This window comes from Periplaneta americana, chromosome 10 (genome assembly GCF_040183065.1).
Source record: "Periplaneta americana isolate PAMFEO1 chromosome 10, P.americana_PAMFEO1_priV1, whole genome shotgun sequence".
NCBI classification, from domain to species: domain Eukaryota; kingdom Metazoa; phylum Arthropoda; class Insecta; order Blattodea; family Blattidae; genus Periplaneta; species Periplaneta americana.
The window spans coordinates 121,706,539-121,724,448 of record NC_091126.1 but is presented as its reverse complement, the minus strand read 5'-3'; the positions used below and the strand labels follow the sequence as shown (position 1 = coordinate 121,724,448).

Here is a 17,910-nt window from a genome sequence, read left to right as displayed (position 1 = left end):
GTACTTCTTTAATTTGGCCCTAAATAATTTTATGTTTTGAGTTTCATTTTTTATATCGATAGGGAGGCTATTAAAAATTTTTACTGCCATATAACGCACTCCTTTTTGATAGCACGATAGACTTGCCGATGGAGTATGAAAGTCATTTTTTTGACGTGTATTTATGCTATGAACTGTTGAATTAGTTACAAAGTTTTCACGATTACATACGAGGAAGACTATTAATGAAAAGATATACTGACAAGCCATGGGCATTATTTGTAGTTTTTTTAAAATAGTCCTACACGACTCCCTAGATTTCGCACCTACTATTATTCTAATTACTCTTTTTTCTAATAGAAATATATTGTTACTATCTGTGGAATTTCCCCAGAATATTATTCCAAAACTCATTACCGAGTGGAAGTATGCAAAGTATATTGTTTTTAAGGTATTGATATTTACAGTGAAACCTGTCTAAAGCGGCCATCTGAAGTTACCTTGTAAAGTGGCCGTTTTATCAGGTGGCCACTTGATTAAGGTTGCGGTTCTTTTATGAATCAGCATGAAAATACTGAATTTCACTGACTTTCTAGGACTGTGCGCGTACAACAATCATGCATATTAATGTCAGCCTCTTCCATTCTTGCAACTAGCTTTTTCAAAACTCGCTTGCGATACCTCAGTTTAAATGACTGGATAATACCTTGATCAAGGGAATGGAGGTGTGATGTATTTGGGGGAAGAAACACCAATTTCACGGATCACATTGCGATTTTGTCGTAGTTTAATCTTTGAATTGAAATCGCATAGCTAATTCTCAAGCAATGATGATGTCATCCAAGCTTTATTGTTGGCAGTCCACTTCACCTCCAATAAACCCATGTCAACATTTTTCAAACATCTCGGTTTCAATGATTTCCCTATAATTAAGAATGGTTCTTTTTCTCCTGCAGCTTTAAAACAAAAGAGCAGGGTTATTCTGTCTTTTGCCAACTTCCTCCCTTTACACTCTTTTTTCTTAAAACTTAAGACTTGTTAGGGAGGGCCCTGAAAATAAACCTATTTCGTCAACATTGTAAATGTCTCTGAATTCATATTCCGGAAAAATTGAAGGCAGTCTATTTTTTCCATTCTTCAATAACATTGGTTGCACTGTCACCTCCTTCACCAGACACAGAACGAAATGTAATGTTATGCCGTTTTCTAAAGCACTCTAACCACCCATTACTAGCAATGAAATTGCTTACATTGAGTTCTTTGGCAATTTCAAGAGCTTTCTCTTGAATCATAGGCCCACTACTGGCAATTTCTTCACCCTCGCACACTTGAACCATTCGTAAACGAACTCATTCACATTACTAAACACAGATCCTGTCTTCCTCCCATTCTTTTAATAGTTCATCTTTATTCTTAATTATACCGTTTATTTCTCTCCTTCCACATCTGAATATTTCTGCAATTTTTCTCGCAGATGTTTCCTTCTCACTTTCTTCAATCATTTTTCGTCTCACCTCTAAACTTAACACTACTCTAGATTTATTGTTAGACATGATTTCTCTCTCTCAAACTAACTTCACAGTTCCTCTGAATCAAGTGAATGAAAAGAAGAAAAATTCGTAAAAGCTGGTCCATATAGAGAAAGATAGAAAGAGGAGAACAAAAAAATCGAATGGTTCACTACCTAAAACATACTGTGACATTTTCGATAGGAAAAGTCCGTGTTTCAATCCTTAGAAAGCGAGTAAGAATTTATAGCTGTGTAGGATCGGAGTGGAAAGTGACAAAAGAGTCATAAAACAGTAACCAACTAACCCTAAGATATGGAGGGTGTAGTGTTGTACACTTAGCTATTGCTTCCTGTCCTCTAACCGTCGAAAAAATAGGTCAGACAGTATCCGTGAAAAGATTTTTTGTTGGACAGTGACCGTTATAGTCAGGTTCCAATCCAAATAGACCCCGGCCGCTGGCCGGCGAATGAGATGGCCGCTAAATAAAGAGAGAATTTGTATTGAACTTATGGAAAATCCAATTGGTTCCAGAGAAAATTGGCCCTTTGACCAGGTGGCCGTTTAAATAAAGTAACCGCAAAGGCAGGTTTCACTGTACTATCTTTTGCATAGATCTAATAGCAAAACAAGTTGAATTTAGTTTGGAGGTAATTTCTTTAATATGATGTTTCTAATAGGGATCTATTGTTAATTATTGCGCTAGAAATTTGCGACGTTGAATTTGGACAGGATTTAAATTGAATTATGTTAGTTTTGTTACAATTTAATACTAATTTATTGACTGAGAACCAGTCACATATTTTGAAGATTGGAATGTGTTGGAGTTATTGGCTGTAATTACTATACTTGTGTCATCTGCAAATAATATGGGATGACCTACATCTTTTATAAGGGGGGCAAGATCATTTATAAACACTAGAAAAAGTAGGGGACCTAATATTGATCCTTGAGGAATTCCATTATTAATAGTTCCCCATGTTGATGTAGATTTCATAGTTGTATTGATTTCAACTTTCTGTTTCCTATCTATGAGATATGAGTGAAACCACTGGTATTATCGATTTCAAAAAGGCATTTGGCTCGGTTGAGAGAGAAGTTTTATATAATAGGTATTAATGAATTTGGTATTCCCAAGAAACTAGTTCGATTAATTAAAATGTGTTTCAGTGAAACTTACAACAGAGCCCATATAGGCGAGTTTCTGTCCGATGATTTTCCAATTCACTGCGGGCTAAAGCAAGGAGATGCACTACCATCTTTACTTTTTAACTTTGCTCTAGAATATGCCATTTGAAAATCCAGAATAACAGAGAGGGTTTGGAAATGAACAGGTTACATCAGCTGCTGGTTTATGCGGATCACATGAATATGTTAGGAGAAAATCCACAAACTATAAGGGAAAACACGAAAATTTTACTTGAAGCAAGTAAAGAGATAGATTTGGAAGTAAATCTCGAAAAGACTATGTATAAAATTATGCCTCATCACCAGAACATAGAAAAATAAAAACTGGAAATATAGGCCTATCCTTTGAGAAGGTGGAAAATTGCAAATATTTTGGAGCAACAGTAACAAATATAAATCATGTTCGGGAGGAAATTGACCATGGCAGCATCACCATCGAAATCAACTAACCAGAGAGGTAAAAGAATTGTTGGATGAACACTGATTCATCTTATCAACGCCATCTATCCAGTTTATCTCCAGAAGACTCCTCCCTTTGGAAAGAGACAAAGAGAGTGTTGAAAGAGCTATTGGTATGTATAATCCCACCTTTAAAAGACTGTTTTCAATATGCAAGTGACAATGAAAAATGTGAAATTTTCGCAGATCTTTTCAAGCCTCTTTCATACCAAACCCAATTAAGAATCAAGAATTCAACGAAGATATAGAACATTTTCCGAGTAGGTAATTATCCTTCAACACCTTTGCCCTTAAACTTCACCTCGCAAATGAGATCCACTTAGTAATTCAGAAACTTCCAACAAAGAAATCTCCTGGATATGATTTCATCCAAAATGTTTTATTGAAGTATCTGACTCATAAAGCTCTAGCAAACTTAGCTTCATTATTCAATGATCTACTTCGTCTGGAATATTTCCCTGATACTTGGAAACATGCAGTTATTACTGTAGTTCACAAACTTGGAAAACCTGCTTCAAATCGAACAAGTTACCGTCCCATATATCTTTTGTCAACTATATCCAAAGTCTTTGAAAAGGTTCTGCTGAAATGTTTGGATAAGTTTCTACGTCAAGCTTCTATCCTACCTCCATATCAGTTTGGCTTTTGTCGAAATCATTCTACTAATCATCAAGTGCTTCGTATTACTGTACAAATTGCATATTGCATAGGGTTTTGAAAAGAAAGAACACACTGTAGTCGCATTTCTTGACTTCACTCAAGCATTTGATTGAGTTTTGCATAAAGGTCTTCGGTAAAAATTACACAGGTCCGGAGTTCCAGACTACCTATGCAACATAATGACTAGTTTCTTGTCAAATCGCATATTCTCAGTTAGAGTGGGTTGTACTCACTCCCCTGTTAGACCCATTAGTGCTAGTGTTCCTCAAGGATCTAAGGTTCGATATTATTCCATGTATGTACTTCGGACATCCCTGCAATATCAACTGCACAAATTGCTATGTATGCAGACGATACAGCTATTTATGCAACCCATCGCAACATAAACATAGCCTCAAATCACCTTCAGGAAGCCTTAAACATCATATGCCCTTGGCTTGAAAATTGGCACATTGCATTGAACTACAACAAATGCGATGCAGTGATATTTACTTTGTGTTGTCCTGCTAATCCTCCATGTATAAATCTTTCAACCAATGTGATACTGTGGAAACCAAAGGATGAAACTGCAAAATATCTTGGAGTGCACTTAGATCGATATCTATCATGGAAACATCATATCAACAACAAACTTAAATTAGCCTACTGAATACTCGCTAAATTATATCCGCTTCTCAACAAGAAATCATCTCTAAAACTACAAAATTGCATGCTACTTCACACATCTCTATTATGACCTCTACTGCTTTACACCTGTCCTGTCTGGGGAGGAACTGCAATAAGTGAAACCCTATGATCTAGGGTGAAACTAAGCACATCCAGTCATTTCAAAAATAAAGTCCTACGAATTTCATTCAGTTCTTGGTTTGTCCGTAACAGCCAACTACACAGAGAAACTGATATTGACACAATCAAACATTTTATTTATTCACAAGCTAAGAAGTTCTATAACAACCTAGAAAATGTTCCAGGCCATCCACTACTCTCTCAGAAGAAAGTCCACATTTCCCAACAGAATCAAGAGCCGACTTCCAATGACCCTCATATTATAATCAAAATTTATCATCACACAAACCTATGTATATCATTTTATTGACAATTTTTGTTCACTGAGGAGCCCAATCTAGGCTGCCCTCAATTCTATGTCATGTTTTATATTTGTATTTTATTTAGAAGTGGTCTGTATACCGCTAAGTATGCTGATCGATCAATAAATTATATTATTAAAAAAATAGATATAATGAATGCAGATGGTTTTATGTTAATGTGAAAGTGGGGATTTGATGACAGTAGTGGGCAATTGCCATATAGAGGTTTAGTGATTCGACTTACAGCGAAAGTCTTGTTTTTATAACATGTGTAATACCAATTTTACCAAGTAGATAAATCATCTCCGAAGGTAATATGGTAAAATTTCCATTTTTCATCACCTCAATACTACAGATCCATCAGAATTCACTTCACTTGCTTCTGCTGTCACTGGTGTTGATGAAGATCTGATAAAATGCATTGATCTCATTTTGATCACTATTTATTGTGGATACAGCATAAATGAATCAACCTTTAAGGAGTAGTCTTAACTACTGCAAAATTTTGTGTAGAAAAATATCCTTGGTATTATATGCTCCATCTGTACATCTAATGCATGGGAGCATCTGTCATTTCTGCCACACTTCTCCCATTGGGAAAATGTCAGAAGAAGATCAAAAGGCCAGAAATAAGGATATTAAATTCTTCCATGAACGCTATTCAAGTAAAACGTCAAGAGTTGTTGAAGACAGAAACATTTTTTAAGATTGATATTGACTTCTGATCCAATCATCACATCACTTCGAAAACTGCCAAGAAAACTTGAAAGATGTCTTCTGTCTGATATACTTCACCTTCTTAAAGAGCCGCCATTGATATATCCCCAGATTTTTCTCCCAGAACCGACATTAACGCTACTTCCAACGAAAATGAAGGTGAAAACAGCAATGTGGAATAAACTACAAGATATGCTAATGTATTTAATAACACTATTCATGTATTAAAATATATTTTATTTTAATACAGTTAAAGTATTATTAACCTTTAAAATTTCCAACTAAATACTAGGGCATTCAATAAGTAATGGCAACAATACTGTAAATCAGTGCTCCTAGCAGTGACCATTGAAATCTTGTACTACATAATGGAGCAGCGATTGTTTCATAAATTTGCAATATTGAAAGTCTCGAAGTAGCCATATTTTGTAAATACAGTTTGTAGTAAACACTACAGCCCTAAAGGTACGAACAAAGGTGCTTCCTAAAAATTCAAGTTCCAAGAGAAAAACATGCAACTCAATGCTTTAGGGCATTACAAAAAGCCTCTGCGAGAAAAGTCCTACCATACTGAACTATTGCAAGTTGGGTAGAAGTGAAGCATTCACTTTCAATTAAGAGTTGACATCTGAGGAGCTTTAAATTGATCATCAGTGAGAGAGAGATTCAGAAATGCTGCTGCAGATGGAGTCCACCGTCTTCCAAGAATTTGGCAACAGAATGTTGACATGGCATGAGGCTATATTTGAAGTATGTAATGTCAAAAGTAACTTAAATACATTTATTGTGAAACAGTACTATGTTGCCATTACTTTTCGAATGCCATAGTATATACATAATTGATATGGCGTAACACAGTTACTGATATATATGGGGGAAAAAAAATTAATTTTCTGCTTAAAAATCTCTAAAACCATTGAAATAAATAGTCATAATATTATTTGTATGAATTTACAAGAAATATTTACTATAGGAATTATGCCGGTTTTTCTGCTCTTTCGGATCGCTGTGCAATGGGTATATAATTATGCCATCAATAGACCCACTTACTTAAGCTGGGCGCACACTTATCTAGCAATACTGGTTTAAGCGAAAATGTTTTTGCTTAAACATGTTTCTTCAGTTATTAATATAGGAATGCCAGACACTTATATACGACTACAAAAGCGCTGGACAGGATGTTTAAGAAAGTTTAAACATGATTGAGCAATGTGCAAAAACGATGTATAGCACGATTAAGCAAGAAGCAAAAATGCTGTATAGCACGATACCGGTACATCAAGTTTGAGGAGAACTGGGACTGTTCGTAGCACAAACACTCACCGTTGTCTGAAGGCAAAATATTTTGCTGTGCACATGCGCTTGCAGGGCATAGAAGCAAAATGAGCCATTTAAACTTATTTATTTTGCTGTCAGCAGACTAGGAGATAAGGCAGAGGCCAGGGGCCATAGGTACAGCTGCAAGAAATTATCATTCCATTAGGAACTTAAGAAACAATAATCTCCCAGTCTGCCAGATAAAACAAATAATCAATGCTCTGTGTCTGTGACAGAGTAGAGAAGAGACAACTATTACAAAATACGAAGTTGAACTAAACAATAACTTATCATACCAGTACTATAGTGTACTGTTCTGGATGGATGCCAGGTGAATGCATTAAAACCTCAGTATTATTTTTTAATCTACATAATTCGCGAAAAAAAAAAAAATACATTTTCGTTTCTTTAAAGCCCATGCCTGACCCGAACCGGACAAGCAAATTACATTTCAACTCGAATCCAGCCTAGGCCATGGCTAGATATTATTTTCATTATACCTACTTACTTACTCATGGCTTTTAAGGAACCTGCAGGTTCATTGCCATCCTCACATAAGCTTGCCATCGATCCCTATCATGTGCAAATTTAATCCAGTCTCTATGATCATATGCAACCTCCTTCAAGTCCATTTTAATATTATCCTCCCATCTACGTCTTGGCCTCCCCAAAGGTCTTTTTCCCTCCAGCCTCCCAACTGACACTCTATATGCATTTCTATATGCTATATGCCCTGCCCATCTCAAACATTTGGATTTAATGTTCCTAATTATGTCAGGTGAAGAATACAATGTGTGCATTCTGCGTTATGTAACTTTCTTCATTCTCCTGTAACTTCATCCCTCTTAGTCCCAGAATCTTATTCTGAAACACCCTTAATCTCTGTTCCTTTCTCAAAGTGAGAGTCCAAATTTCAAAACCATACAGAACAACCGGTAATACAATTGTTTTATAAATTCTAACTTTCAGATGTTTTGACAGCAGACTAGATGACAAAAGCTTCTTACTGAATAATAACACGCATTTCCCATACTTATTCTACGTTTAATTTCTTCCCGAGTGTCATTTATATTTGTTACTGTTGCTCCAAGATATTTGAATTTTTATACCTCTTCGAAGGATAAATCTCCAATTTTTATATTTCCATTTCGTACAACATTCTGGTCACGAGACATAATCATGTACTTTGTCTTTTCGAGATTTACTTCCAAATCTATCGCTTTACTTGCTTCAAGTAAAATTTCCGTGTTTTCCCTAATCATTTGCGGATTTCCTCCTAACATATACACGTCATCCGCATAGGCAAGACGCTGATGTAACCAATTCAACTCCAAATCCTCTCTGTTATCCTGAACTTTCCTAACGGCCTATTCTAGAGTAAAGTTAAAAAGTAAAGGTGATAGTACATCTCCTGCTTTAGCCTGTAGTGAATTGGAAAACCATTAGGTAGAAACTAGTCTATACGGACTCTGCTGTACATTTCACTGAGACATATCTTAATTAATCGAATCAGTTTTTTGGGAATACCAAATTCAATAAGAATGTTATATAAAACTTGTCTCTTAACCAAGTCATATGCCTTTTTGAAATCTATGAATAACTGATGTTCTGTATCCTTATACTCCCATTTTTTCTCAATATCTGTCAAATAAAAAAAATCTGATCAGTAGTCGATCTATTATGCCTAAAACCGCACTGATGATCCCCAATAATTTCATCTACATATGGAGTTAATTTTCTCAAAAGAATATTGGACAAAATTTTGTACGACATCAACAAAAGTGATATTCCTCAAAAGTTATTACAGTTAGTTTTGTTCCCCTTCTTAAAAATAGGTACAATTATGGACTCGTTCCAGTGTTCTGGTAAAATTTCCTTTTTCCAAATAGCAAGTACAAGCTTACTAATTTAGCTAGATAATGCACTTCTTGTATTAATTCTGCTAGAATTTGATTGACACCTGAAAACTTGTACTTTTTCAGATTTTCTATTGCAATTTCGACTTCAGAAATTGTGGGTTCGGGTATAAATAGCTCAGCAGTTTGTATTTCAATTTCATCCTGATCATTTCTATTTGCCCTATATACATTTAGTAGTTGCCCAGAATAGTTTTTCCATCTGTTCAGGATTGAATGAGAGCCTGCAAGCAAGTCACCATTCTCATCCTTGTTCACATTTACTCTTGCCTGATATCCTTTCTTAAATTCCTTTATACCCTTATATAAATTTCCAATGTTTTTATTCTTACTATTTGTTTCTACCTCATTCAGCATTTTCTTCAAGTAGGCTAATCTCTCTTTTTATTCCTAAGTGTACAACTTGATTCCCGTCCTTCATTGAAATAATTATCTCTATTCGCTTCAAGTGGATACTGTAAGAATTTCAATTTTGCCTGTTTCATTCTTTCTACTACCATGGAACAATCTTCATCAAACCACGATTTCTTTTTCTTAGTTACACAATAACTAGAGCTGGGAAAGTAGATGAATAGATGTGGTGCCTGTGAGGAGAGTTTTAAGCCTAGTTCACAAGAGTCCAATATGTAATAATACTGAATGACAAGAATGATATCTCAAAGAAGTGGAGGCATGGCAAGATTCCGTAAATGGTGCAATAGTTTGTAAGTGGTGGTTAAGAGGATTAAAGAACGTTAATGGGACCAAAAGAAAAATACTAAATGACAAGAATGACATTTCAAAGAAGTAGAGGATACCTTCTATATTTGTAAACTACAGCGAGGAACAATATTAACTTTTAGCACCTAAAATTCCGGCCTCTAATAAAAACCTATGTTCTGCTCGGCTCCAATTTTGATATTATCGCGGATATTTTTCCACATGCTATTAACATCTAACTCTTTCTCAACTTCGTCGGAATTTGCTAAAGTGGCAAACCTACTTGAAATTTCGACCTGATAATGTTGCTTAGTTTCCTCGTTTTTTAATTTCAAAATATTGAATCTACTAATATTAACTTGTTGTTCTACTCGCTTGGCTACTGATAGTTTTTCTCTTAATTCTCCAATTACCAAATAATGGTCTGGTCAAAATTACAGTCTGCCCCTCTGAAGGTTCGAATGTTTACTATACTAGTATGTCTTTGTTTATCTATCAAGATGTGATCTATTTGGTTGTGTGTCGATCCATCTGGAGAAGTCCAAGTATATTTATGTATATTCTTATGGGGGAATATTGTACATTTGACAAATTTTTTGATGTGGCAAAGTTGACTAACCTAACTCCATTGTCATTAATAGTTACGTATAGGCTCTTTTTTCCAATAGTTGATTTAAAAATATCCACCCGTCCTACTTTAGCATTGAAATCCCCCAAAAAAATTTTCATGTGATATCTAGGTAATTGATCAAAAGTGTGTTCCAATTCCTCATAGAAGCTATCCTTTATATGGTCGTCTTTCTCTTCTGTAGGGACGTGAGCATTTATAACTATGACATCGGACCATCTACCCATAAGTACTAAATACGATAACCTGTCACTGATAAATTCGACCTTTTTTTACTGCTGATTTTATTCTTTTATGAACAAAGAATCCTGTTCCTAATTGGTGATTATTACTTCCTTCCCCATAATACAGGTAATCTCCTATTTGTGATATGCCATTCCCATCTAACCTAACCTCTTGTACTCCCACAAAGTCTATTCTATATCTAGGTAATTCTTTTGCTACTAATGTTACCTCTCCGGTTCTGTAAAGACTAGTTATGTTCCAAGTACCAAATCTCATAACCTTATTCCTTTGCTGTGGTTGTGCCAGAGAATCAGCTCCATTCCAAGGCTTATTGTGTGGTTTCGTAATAAGCTGTTTGTTTTATGGCGATAAGTTGTTAGCCCTTCGCCCAACCCCCAAGCTGGAGGACCATCCCTTATCAGCTGTCCATGACTACTTATTCAATATATTTGCAGCTACCCTCCATATATGGAGGCCATCTCCTCTGTCCGCAACCTGAATTATTTTCATTATGTCATAAATAAAGTTCTGCAAAGTGTTTTCTTTACTTCGTTTTTCATTTACTGATGCACCCACAAACATTTATCTCTGTCTTCTGCACAAGCAACTTCCATCCAATACCATAACACTACAACCACATCATCTTCCATTGCCATTGCAAGACTGATTTCTGTTTCTGCTTCTAGTCTGTCGTGACTCTAAAGTTCTCAGAAAAAGCAAACGTTTTCGTAACTAGCAAAATGCTCAAACAAGAAACAATAATGTTGTTAAGCAAAATGCTTTTTAGGAAAACAAAATTGTTTTTGGCTACAGCAAAAATGTTTATACTTTAAGCAAAAATGTTTCTGCTTAAAGCAGTTTTGCTACGTAAGTGTGCACCTAGCCTTAACATTCCCTTCAAATAAATACATATCCTTGACCTCAGATTTGAAATGGAGATTTATGGGCGTCTCACAACATACTTCTGAAAGTGACAGAAATGAATGAAACTCTCATGACATACAAATCATCGGCTACAGCTCACTTATTTTACATGCCTACACTTACCTCCATAAGTGTGAAGTCTGGTAGACTTAAATTTTAATGTCATGTCAGCAGTGGGATTAAAAGATATAATTATTACGGTCTATCAACATGTTTGTACAATTTTACAAACCACTAAATGACATAGGCCTACATGTATGGTCAAAATCATACAATTGGCAACCCAGATGAAGCCTATGGTGAAAGACTTATACTTAAGAGAACAGGCTATAAATGACGTGAATAGATATAGACCTTCCAGTATGGATCGAAAATCTGTTACTCATGCTAGGAATTATCTTCCTGAGTTCGTAGCAAACCTAGGGTTGCCATATGTCCAGTTTTTCCTGGACAAGTCCTCTTTTACAGATTAAAATTTCTGTCCAGGCGAATTTTTTTTTTAAATTTGGCAAAATGTCCGGGTTCTTTGTTTTGTACCATTAATATCATATACCAGTGATCGTTTATTGTCATTGACTAGAAATTGAATGTTCTCGTGATTTTTTTCGAGTCTTAATTTTTTATGTAGAGGTTCTGCTTTGTGTTCAGGACATGCTCATTGAATGTAAGAGCAACAACTTTATGTCCCTCAAAGTTAAGAGCCTTGTAGAAGAAAAGGATAAGGAGTGGCTTGATGCAGAGTATGACAAATTCTGTGCAGACATAAATAGCTTATAATATTAAGCATAGAATATCTGGAAAAATAGACAGAACCATAAAGTAACTTTCCCACTCGTCCCACAGCTAGCAAACCATATGTTGCACGAAGCAACTGCGTGTACGTGATAGAGTAAAGTCCTGGCATGGCACATGCGCTAGCGGAACTTCCCGAGTGCTCTCAGTAGCTTCATTGCATTGGTTGAAGATGGTCGCTCCTATTCTAGCTCCCGCCGCTTGTGAAGCACAATCAGTGATAAAGTTTTTGAATGCACAAGGCATAGCAACGATTGAAATTTATCGTCAGCTGTGCCAGGTCTATGGGCCTAATGTCATGAGCAAGCAGATGGTGTGTTGCTCCACGAGGTCATCTGTGATGATGATTGGGCTCCCATGCGCTCCTCGTCATGCACATTTTGGCGTCCTGCTGAAAACTGTCTACAGCAGCAATGCACCATCTGCTTGCTTATGACGTTAGGCCCATAGCTGACGATAAATTTCAATCGGCGCTATGCCCTGTGTATTCAAAAACTTTATCACTGATCACACTTCATACACGGCAGGAGATGGAATAGGTGCGTCCATCTTCAACCAATGCAACGAAGCTACTGAGAGCACTCGGGAAGTTCTGCTAGCGCATGCGCCATGTCAGGACATTACTCTATCATGTACATGCAGTCGCTTCGTGCAACATATGGTTTGCTAGCTGTGGGACGAGTGGGAAAGTTAATTTAAGGATGCACCTCGTATATAAAGTGCTTCGATCAATTCAGCAACCTTAAGAAGTTTGTGAATCAATATTAAGGTGATGAGTTCATTAATCTTTAGGCACATCAGAAGTGGACCAAGTTCTTTGACTTTCAAAATAATTTTTTTTATTGCATCACATACGTTAATGCAAATGTGGAACACATTTTCTCTTTGATGCAAAGTTACTGGAACAAAGAAGAGGGCAATTTATCCTTGGAATCATTGCAAGGTGAATTGCTAGTACAATATAATTTATTATAAGCACTTTACTTGCAAGGAGTTTAGCACCTATCTCTTAAGCAATAAGTAGTTATTGAACAAGATAAGATCTATAGAGAAATATGATTGAACCAGTCATCAGAAAAAAGGACAAAGTGCATCTGAAAGTTACAGACCATGAGGTAATTGCTCATATTTGTAGCAATACACGGTACCAATGTATTGAAATACAAGTTTTATTTTTTTTTTAAATTTAAGCACATTTACTTTAGCAATTACAATGTATAGTTTATCATTACAGAGGCGTGCTATGTATATAGGGGACGGTCAATGACATGTTGGCTATCCACACTTTAAGTAGATGGAGCACGCTGATATCAATGGTCGGAGGCCACACCACGTGCTGGTGAGTGATAATCATAGTCTTTCAAGTCATTGTGTACTATTATGAAGTATAGTGAGACCAGCGGTGTGTTTTCATTTACGATACTTTCACGAAATGCAAATTTTGGAGGAGAATGTGTAGAAAATTTTGCCGGAAATATCAAGAATCTCCAGTTCCACGTAAGAGTACAATTTATAAACTGATAGCAAAATTCAGAAACATAGGTTTAGTTTTGGACAAAAAGAAGTAAAGAAGACAACATGTTTTAACTGAGGGAAACATTAGACAATATAGGGAGTAGGTCGGAAAACAGTCCAGTTAAGTCTATACGTCGTTTAGCCCAACAAGTAGGAATATCACCAATATCTGTGCATGTCACTACTAAATTGTTAAAACTAAAGCCCTATAAAGACATGTAGTACACTGACTTCAAGAGCCAGATAGCCAGGCAAGACTTTATTATTGTACTTGGCTTCAACAATCAGTACATGATGGAAATGTTGATCCCTATTTAGTCTTTCCTACTGGTGAGGTTTGAGTGGTTATGCTAATATTCAAAATGATCGTCATTATAGTGAAAATCCACATTGTAGTCTACAAGTTCCTCTCTTTGACGAAAAAATCGAAGTATGATGTGCAATAAGTGAGTGTAGGATAACTGGATTCATATTTTTTGAGGAGACAGTGAGTTCCAACATACTCGCACCTTTTTTCAATGAATTAACATATGAGGAAAAATCGTATGGATATTTTATGAAGAATAAAGTGACTGCTCATACCACGAACATTTTCACAAGAGAAATACAGTTCTTGGTGACCGAGTTGTGAGTTGTCTATAAGAGTCCTGATTTACATCCTTTTAACTTATCTGTGGGGGAATTTGAAAGGGACTGCACAGGCAAATAATCCGCATTAAATAAACGAACTAAAAACAATATAGCTATGTGAAGTTCGCGCAGTACAGGCAGAGGAGCTCCATCGAGAGATTGTGAATGTGTTCAAGTGATATGAAATGTTCAGGCAGCTGAGAGTCGTCATTTTGAACATCTTTTTTAAGCATAAGGTAAATTTTCATAAAGCTACTTTCACTGCAGATTTTGCACATGTTTTAGCGGCTATTGCCACTAATGATACATTGCTGACACAAGTTGCCAGCTCCATTCTACTGATAATTCATACACTCTGTAGTTGGTTATTAAAAATTTATTGTGACCATTTCAAATGGTTTGTATTATTGTTATTTTGTTGTTGAAAGTTAAGAATATTGCTACTAGCAATATATCACATCTTCTATAGCATATATATAGTAGGATATTTAATAAAAAGAAAGTTGTTGTAAAGGTATGTGGTTAGCAGTAGATGCTGGCAAATGTGTCCTCTTTTTGCTTTTCAAAATATTGCAACACATGCAAAATAATTAATTAATATTATAATTATCTTATATTAAAAAAAATGAATTACTGACAAAATAATATAAATATATCAATAAATTAAATTTTAAATCAATATAGATCAATTTTCCTGAAAATAAAAATGAAATGTCTGAAAAAAGGATTATTGTGATAGGATAAATAACGTAATTTAAATAGCAGGAAAATATTTAAAATTCAGCTTCATTCAGGAGAGAGAATGGGTGGAAAAGATTAAAAAGTAGCACATTAAACTGTTGATGTGAAACACTAGGTTTATTGTATTGTAAGCAATCTCAGACTCTATATGAGTTTTGTCCAGAGAAAACATTCCAGTCTTATGGCAAAGTCAAGCACTCGAATCAAATCCACTGTGTAATGCTATTAAGCTATTAAATTTTAAATTCTTATACTCTCCATGATGTGGAACCCATTTTCCTGTTTATTTCTGCTAGAATGACGAAACACTTAAGACTATTTTCAGGTGTGATTGCTGGCAATGATACATCTTTCTCTTCGTGCTCTTTCTCAACTGGAGCCTTTTTTTTCTTCTTTTTCTTGAGTCGATGCTGGCCTTCTACCTCTCCTTTCCGATGCTGATCTCTGTGTCCATCATTCCGATTCCGTTTCTGCTTTGGATAAAATTAAATGTTAACAGGCACGTCCTTAAAACATGACAAAAACAGTAACAATTTTTAAGTGTTATTTGATTACAAAAATTTACTGTTGCCTCTCAAATTAACTTTACAAATGGGCAACACTGGCAGATATTCAACAAATGTACCTACATACGTTCTTCTCATATGACCTGGTTAGAGTTCTAGCCCCTTGTCAGAGAATTTAGAAGAACAAAATCGCTAAAACTTTAAGATTTTCTCGAGGCACGCCAACTTATCATCATTATACAAACTCTATCACTATCTTACAAAAAAAAAGTTGTAACTTCGCCAACAACACCTCTGAAATAGTACATCCTTCATATTTGACCAGCTACTTAAACTGAATACAATTAAGAGAAATAGAAAACAGAATTTTCTTATTGACGAAACAATTCCGTTTACTTGTTACTAAATAGGCCTACTTGTAATTTCCCCACCAAGGAATAAATAGCTTTTAATAAGACTGAGTCTGATTCCTACCAAAAGATAGATTACCTTTTTAGTTTGCTTCTCATATTCCAGAGCATCATAGTAGTTGGGTTTTCCCCTTTTTACTCTTTCTGTGCGTCTCCGCTTTGTTATACCTTCATCTCGAACTTCTGCTGCAGCTTGTGCTGTGATTATAGCCCGACGAGCAGAAACAAAAATGTGTCCACATGGGCAAGCTTTGCAAGCTACTGGTAACTGTAAGTGTAAAGTGCATATGAATTAAGTCTACAAATAGTTACATCAGTGATGAAAAAATTAAACATAATTATCTAGGCTATCTCACATTAACTCAAAATCACAAGCAGTTATTAACCATGGGTATCTCATTTGACTATAAAATCGATTCTTAATATGACTACGGAAATAAACCTATTTTAATTTGCTGACAGTGAGGAAACCGTATACTAAAGTTTTCTCCTACGTATTTACATTTTCCAAAAAGTGTTTGTAAACCAATTTAGAAAATATGTATCATACAGACATTTATTACAGAATTACTTTTAACTAAGTACACATTTATTACAGAATTTTAACTAAGTACAATGTACAAAATTTAAGTTAAATACAACACACTTACATTTTACTAAATAGGCAATTTTTTTAATTAATTCAATCTTTATTTTAGTAACGGGGAAAACTGTTCTACGCCGATCAGCAATATGCAAAGTATATTAGTTATAACAAAAGTAAAATTATTAAAGGGAAAGGATGTTTTATTGACATAATATTGTGCGTAGTTAGGCATTTTGTACCTCAGTACTATTACTACATATAGAAAAGTAACAGACGCATAAATGCACTTCTGTGTAGTACTTTAAACAATAAAAGACATTACTCTTACCTGCTGAACGCATTTGGGACAACTTTTTGTAATCATTTTTTTGGGCATTTTGAATCTTACATTGCTTAAAAATCAGGCAAAGCCATTCCTCAAATTGCGTTTTAAATACAACAAACTATATTTACACCCCATTATACATTGTAAGCCAATATATATGTATCCACTTTAACTATCTTTAATATGACATAAACAATTTTCGAACCTATTCAAAGTTAATGCCACCGCCGCCTGCCGCCCTAACCCACCAAAACACAAATAACACAACACAACATAATAACAAATCAGTGTTGCCAACATTTCACCCTACAATCTCGCTAACTTTTCAGCAAAAAAGTAGCTTAATTTCTCCAAAGTTTGTTAAAAAATCCCCAGAAATGTCGCTAAAAATTAATAATAATATCACTAAATAAAAATAAGAAAAACATACATATGCGGAGAAAAATATGGGAGAAACTGCACTTAGTGTCCCGCAAGAAATTCTTCTAAGTCCAATGATGGGACACTGCGCATGCGCAGGACACAGACAAGTAAAGGTGCTACCACACCATAGATAAAGCTAGTGCACTAACGTAACATGTACTTAAACCGTTTTAGCATGTACATTTCACAATAGCTGAGACTCAACATAACAAATGGCGGCAGTTATATTGCATCGTTTAGGGCCGTTTTCTCCAAAGTTAGTTAAACTTGGAATAAATTAAACCCGTTCAACTTTACTATTCAGTTTAAACATGCTTCCATTTTCTCCATAATATCTGGCAGTCCACCCGTTTAAACTAATGTTGGCACTAGATGCTCATGGCTTCTCATGTGTTGGCTACACTGAACAATAGCTTTATTACTGATGGCGCGTCAACATGTCAGCCACAGATCAGGATGTCAGCTGTTTACAAAGAATTAATGCTATAATCAAATCAACGTAAATAAAGAAGGAATGCATCTACTAGTTTCACAAATAGGCACCACAAATAAATCATTTATATCCATGTTAAGTGTTGTCTATCATTTAATCAGTAGTTTTCTTGAATTTATTGGAAAGCATTCTCGATTTCACTTTTCTCTGATAGGCAAGATCGCACAATAACTTGTGTCTT

The 17,910-nt window shown here is 35.3% G+C and overlaps 1 protein-coding gene across 1 annotated transcript; it reads right to left on the bottom strand.

Moving 5' to 3' along the window:
* Positions 1 to 15,082: 15,082 nt before the first annotated feature.
* Positions 15,083 to 17,017, bottom strand: LOC138707994 (UPF0547 protein C16orf87 homolog). The gene is made up of 3 exons (XM_069838096.1): positions 16,817 to 17,017; positions 15,982 to 16,170; positions 15,083 to 15,456 (listed from the first exon to the last, which is right to left on the bottom strand). The coding sequence occupies exons 1-3, from the start codon at positions 16,862 to 16,864 to the stop codon at positions 15,235 to 15,237; spliced, it is 459 nt and encodes a 152-aa protein (XP_069694197.1). The 5' UTR covers positions 16,865 to 17,017; the 3' UTR covers positions 15,083 to 15,234.
* Between the last annotated feature and the right edge of the window lie 893 nt (positions 17,018 to 17,910).

Bases quoted from the DNA above. Each gene is read 5' to 3' on its own strand.
- LOC138707994 (XM_069838096.1), bottom strand. From the start codon at position 16,864: ATGCCCAAAAAAATGATTACAAAAAGTTGTCCCAAATGCGTTCAGCAG. The intron at 16,171-16,816 runs GTAAGAGTAATG...TTACACTTACAG, and splicing joins GTCCCAAATGCGTTCAGCAG to TTACCAGTAGCTTGCAAAGC. The intron at 15,457-15,981 runs GTAATCTATCTT...TATCCAAAGCAG, and splicing joins ATGAGAAGCAAACTAAAAAG to AAACGGAATCGGAATGATGG.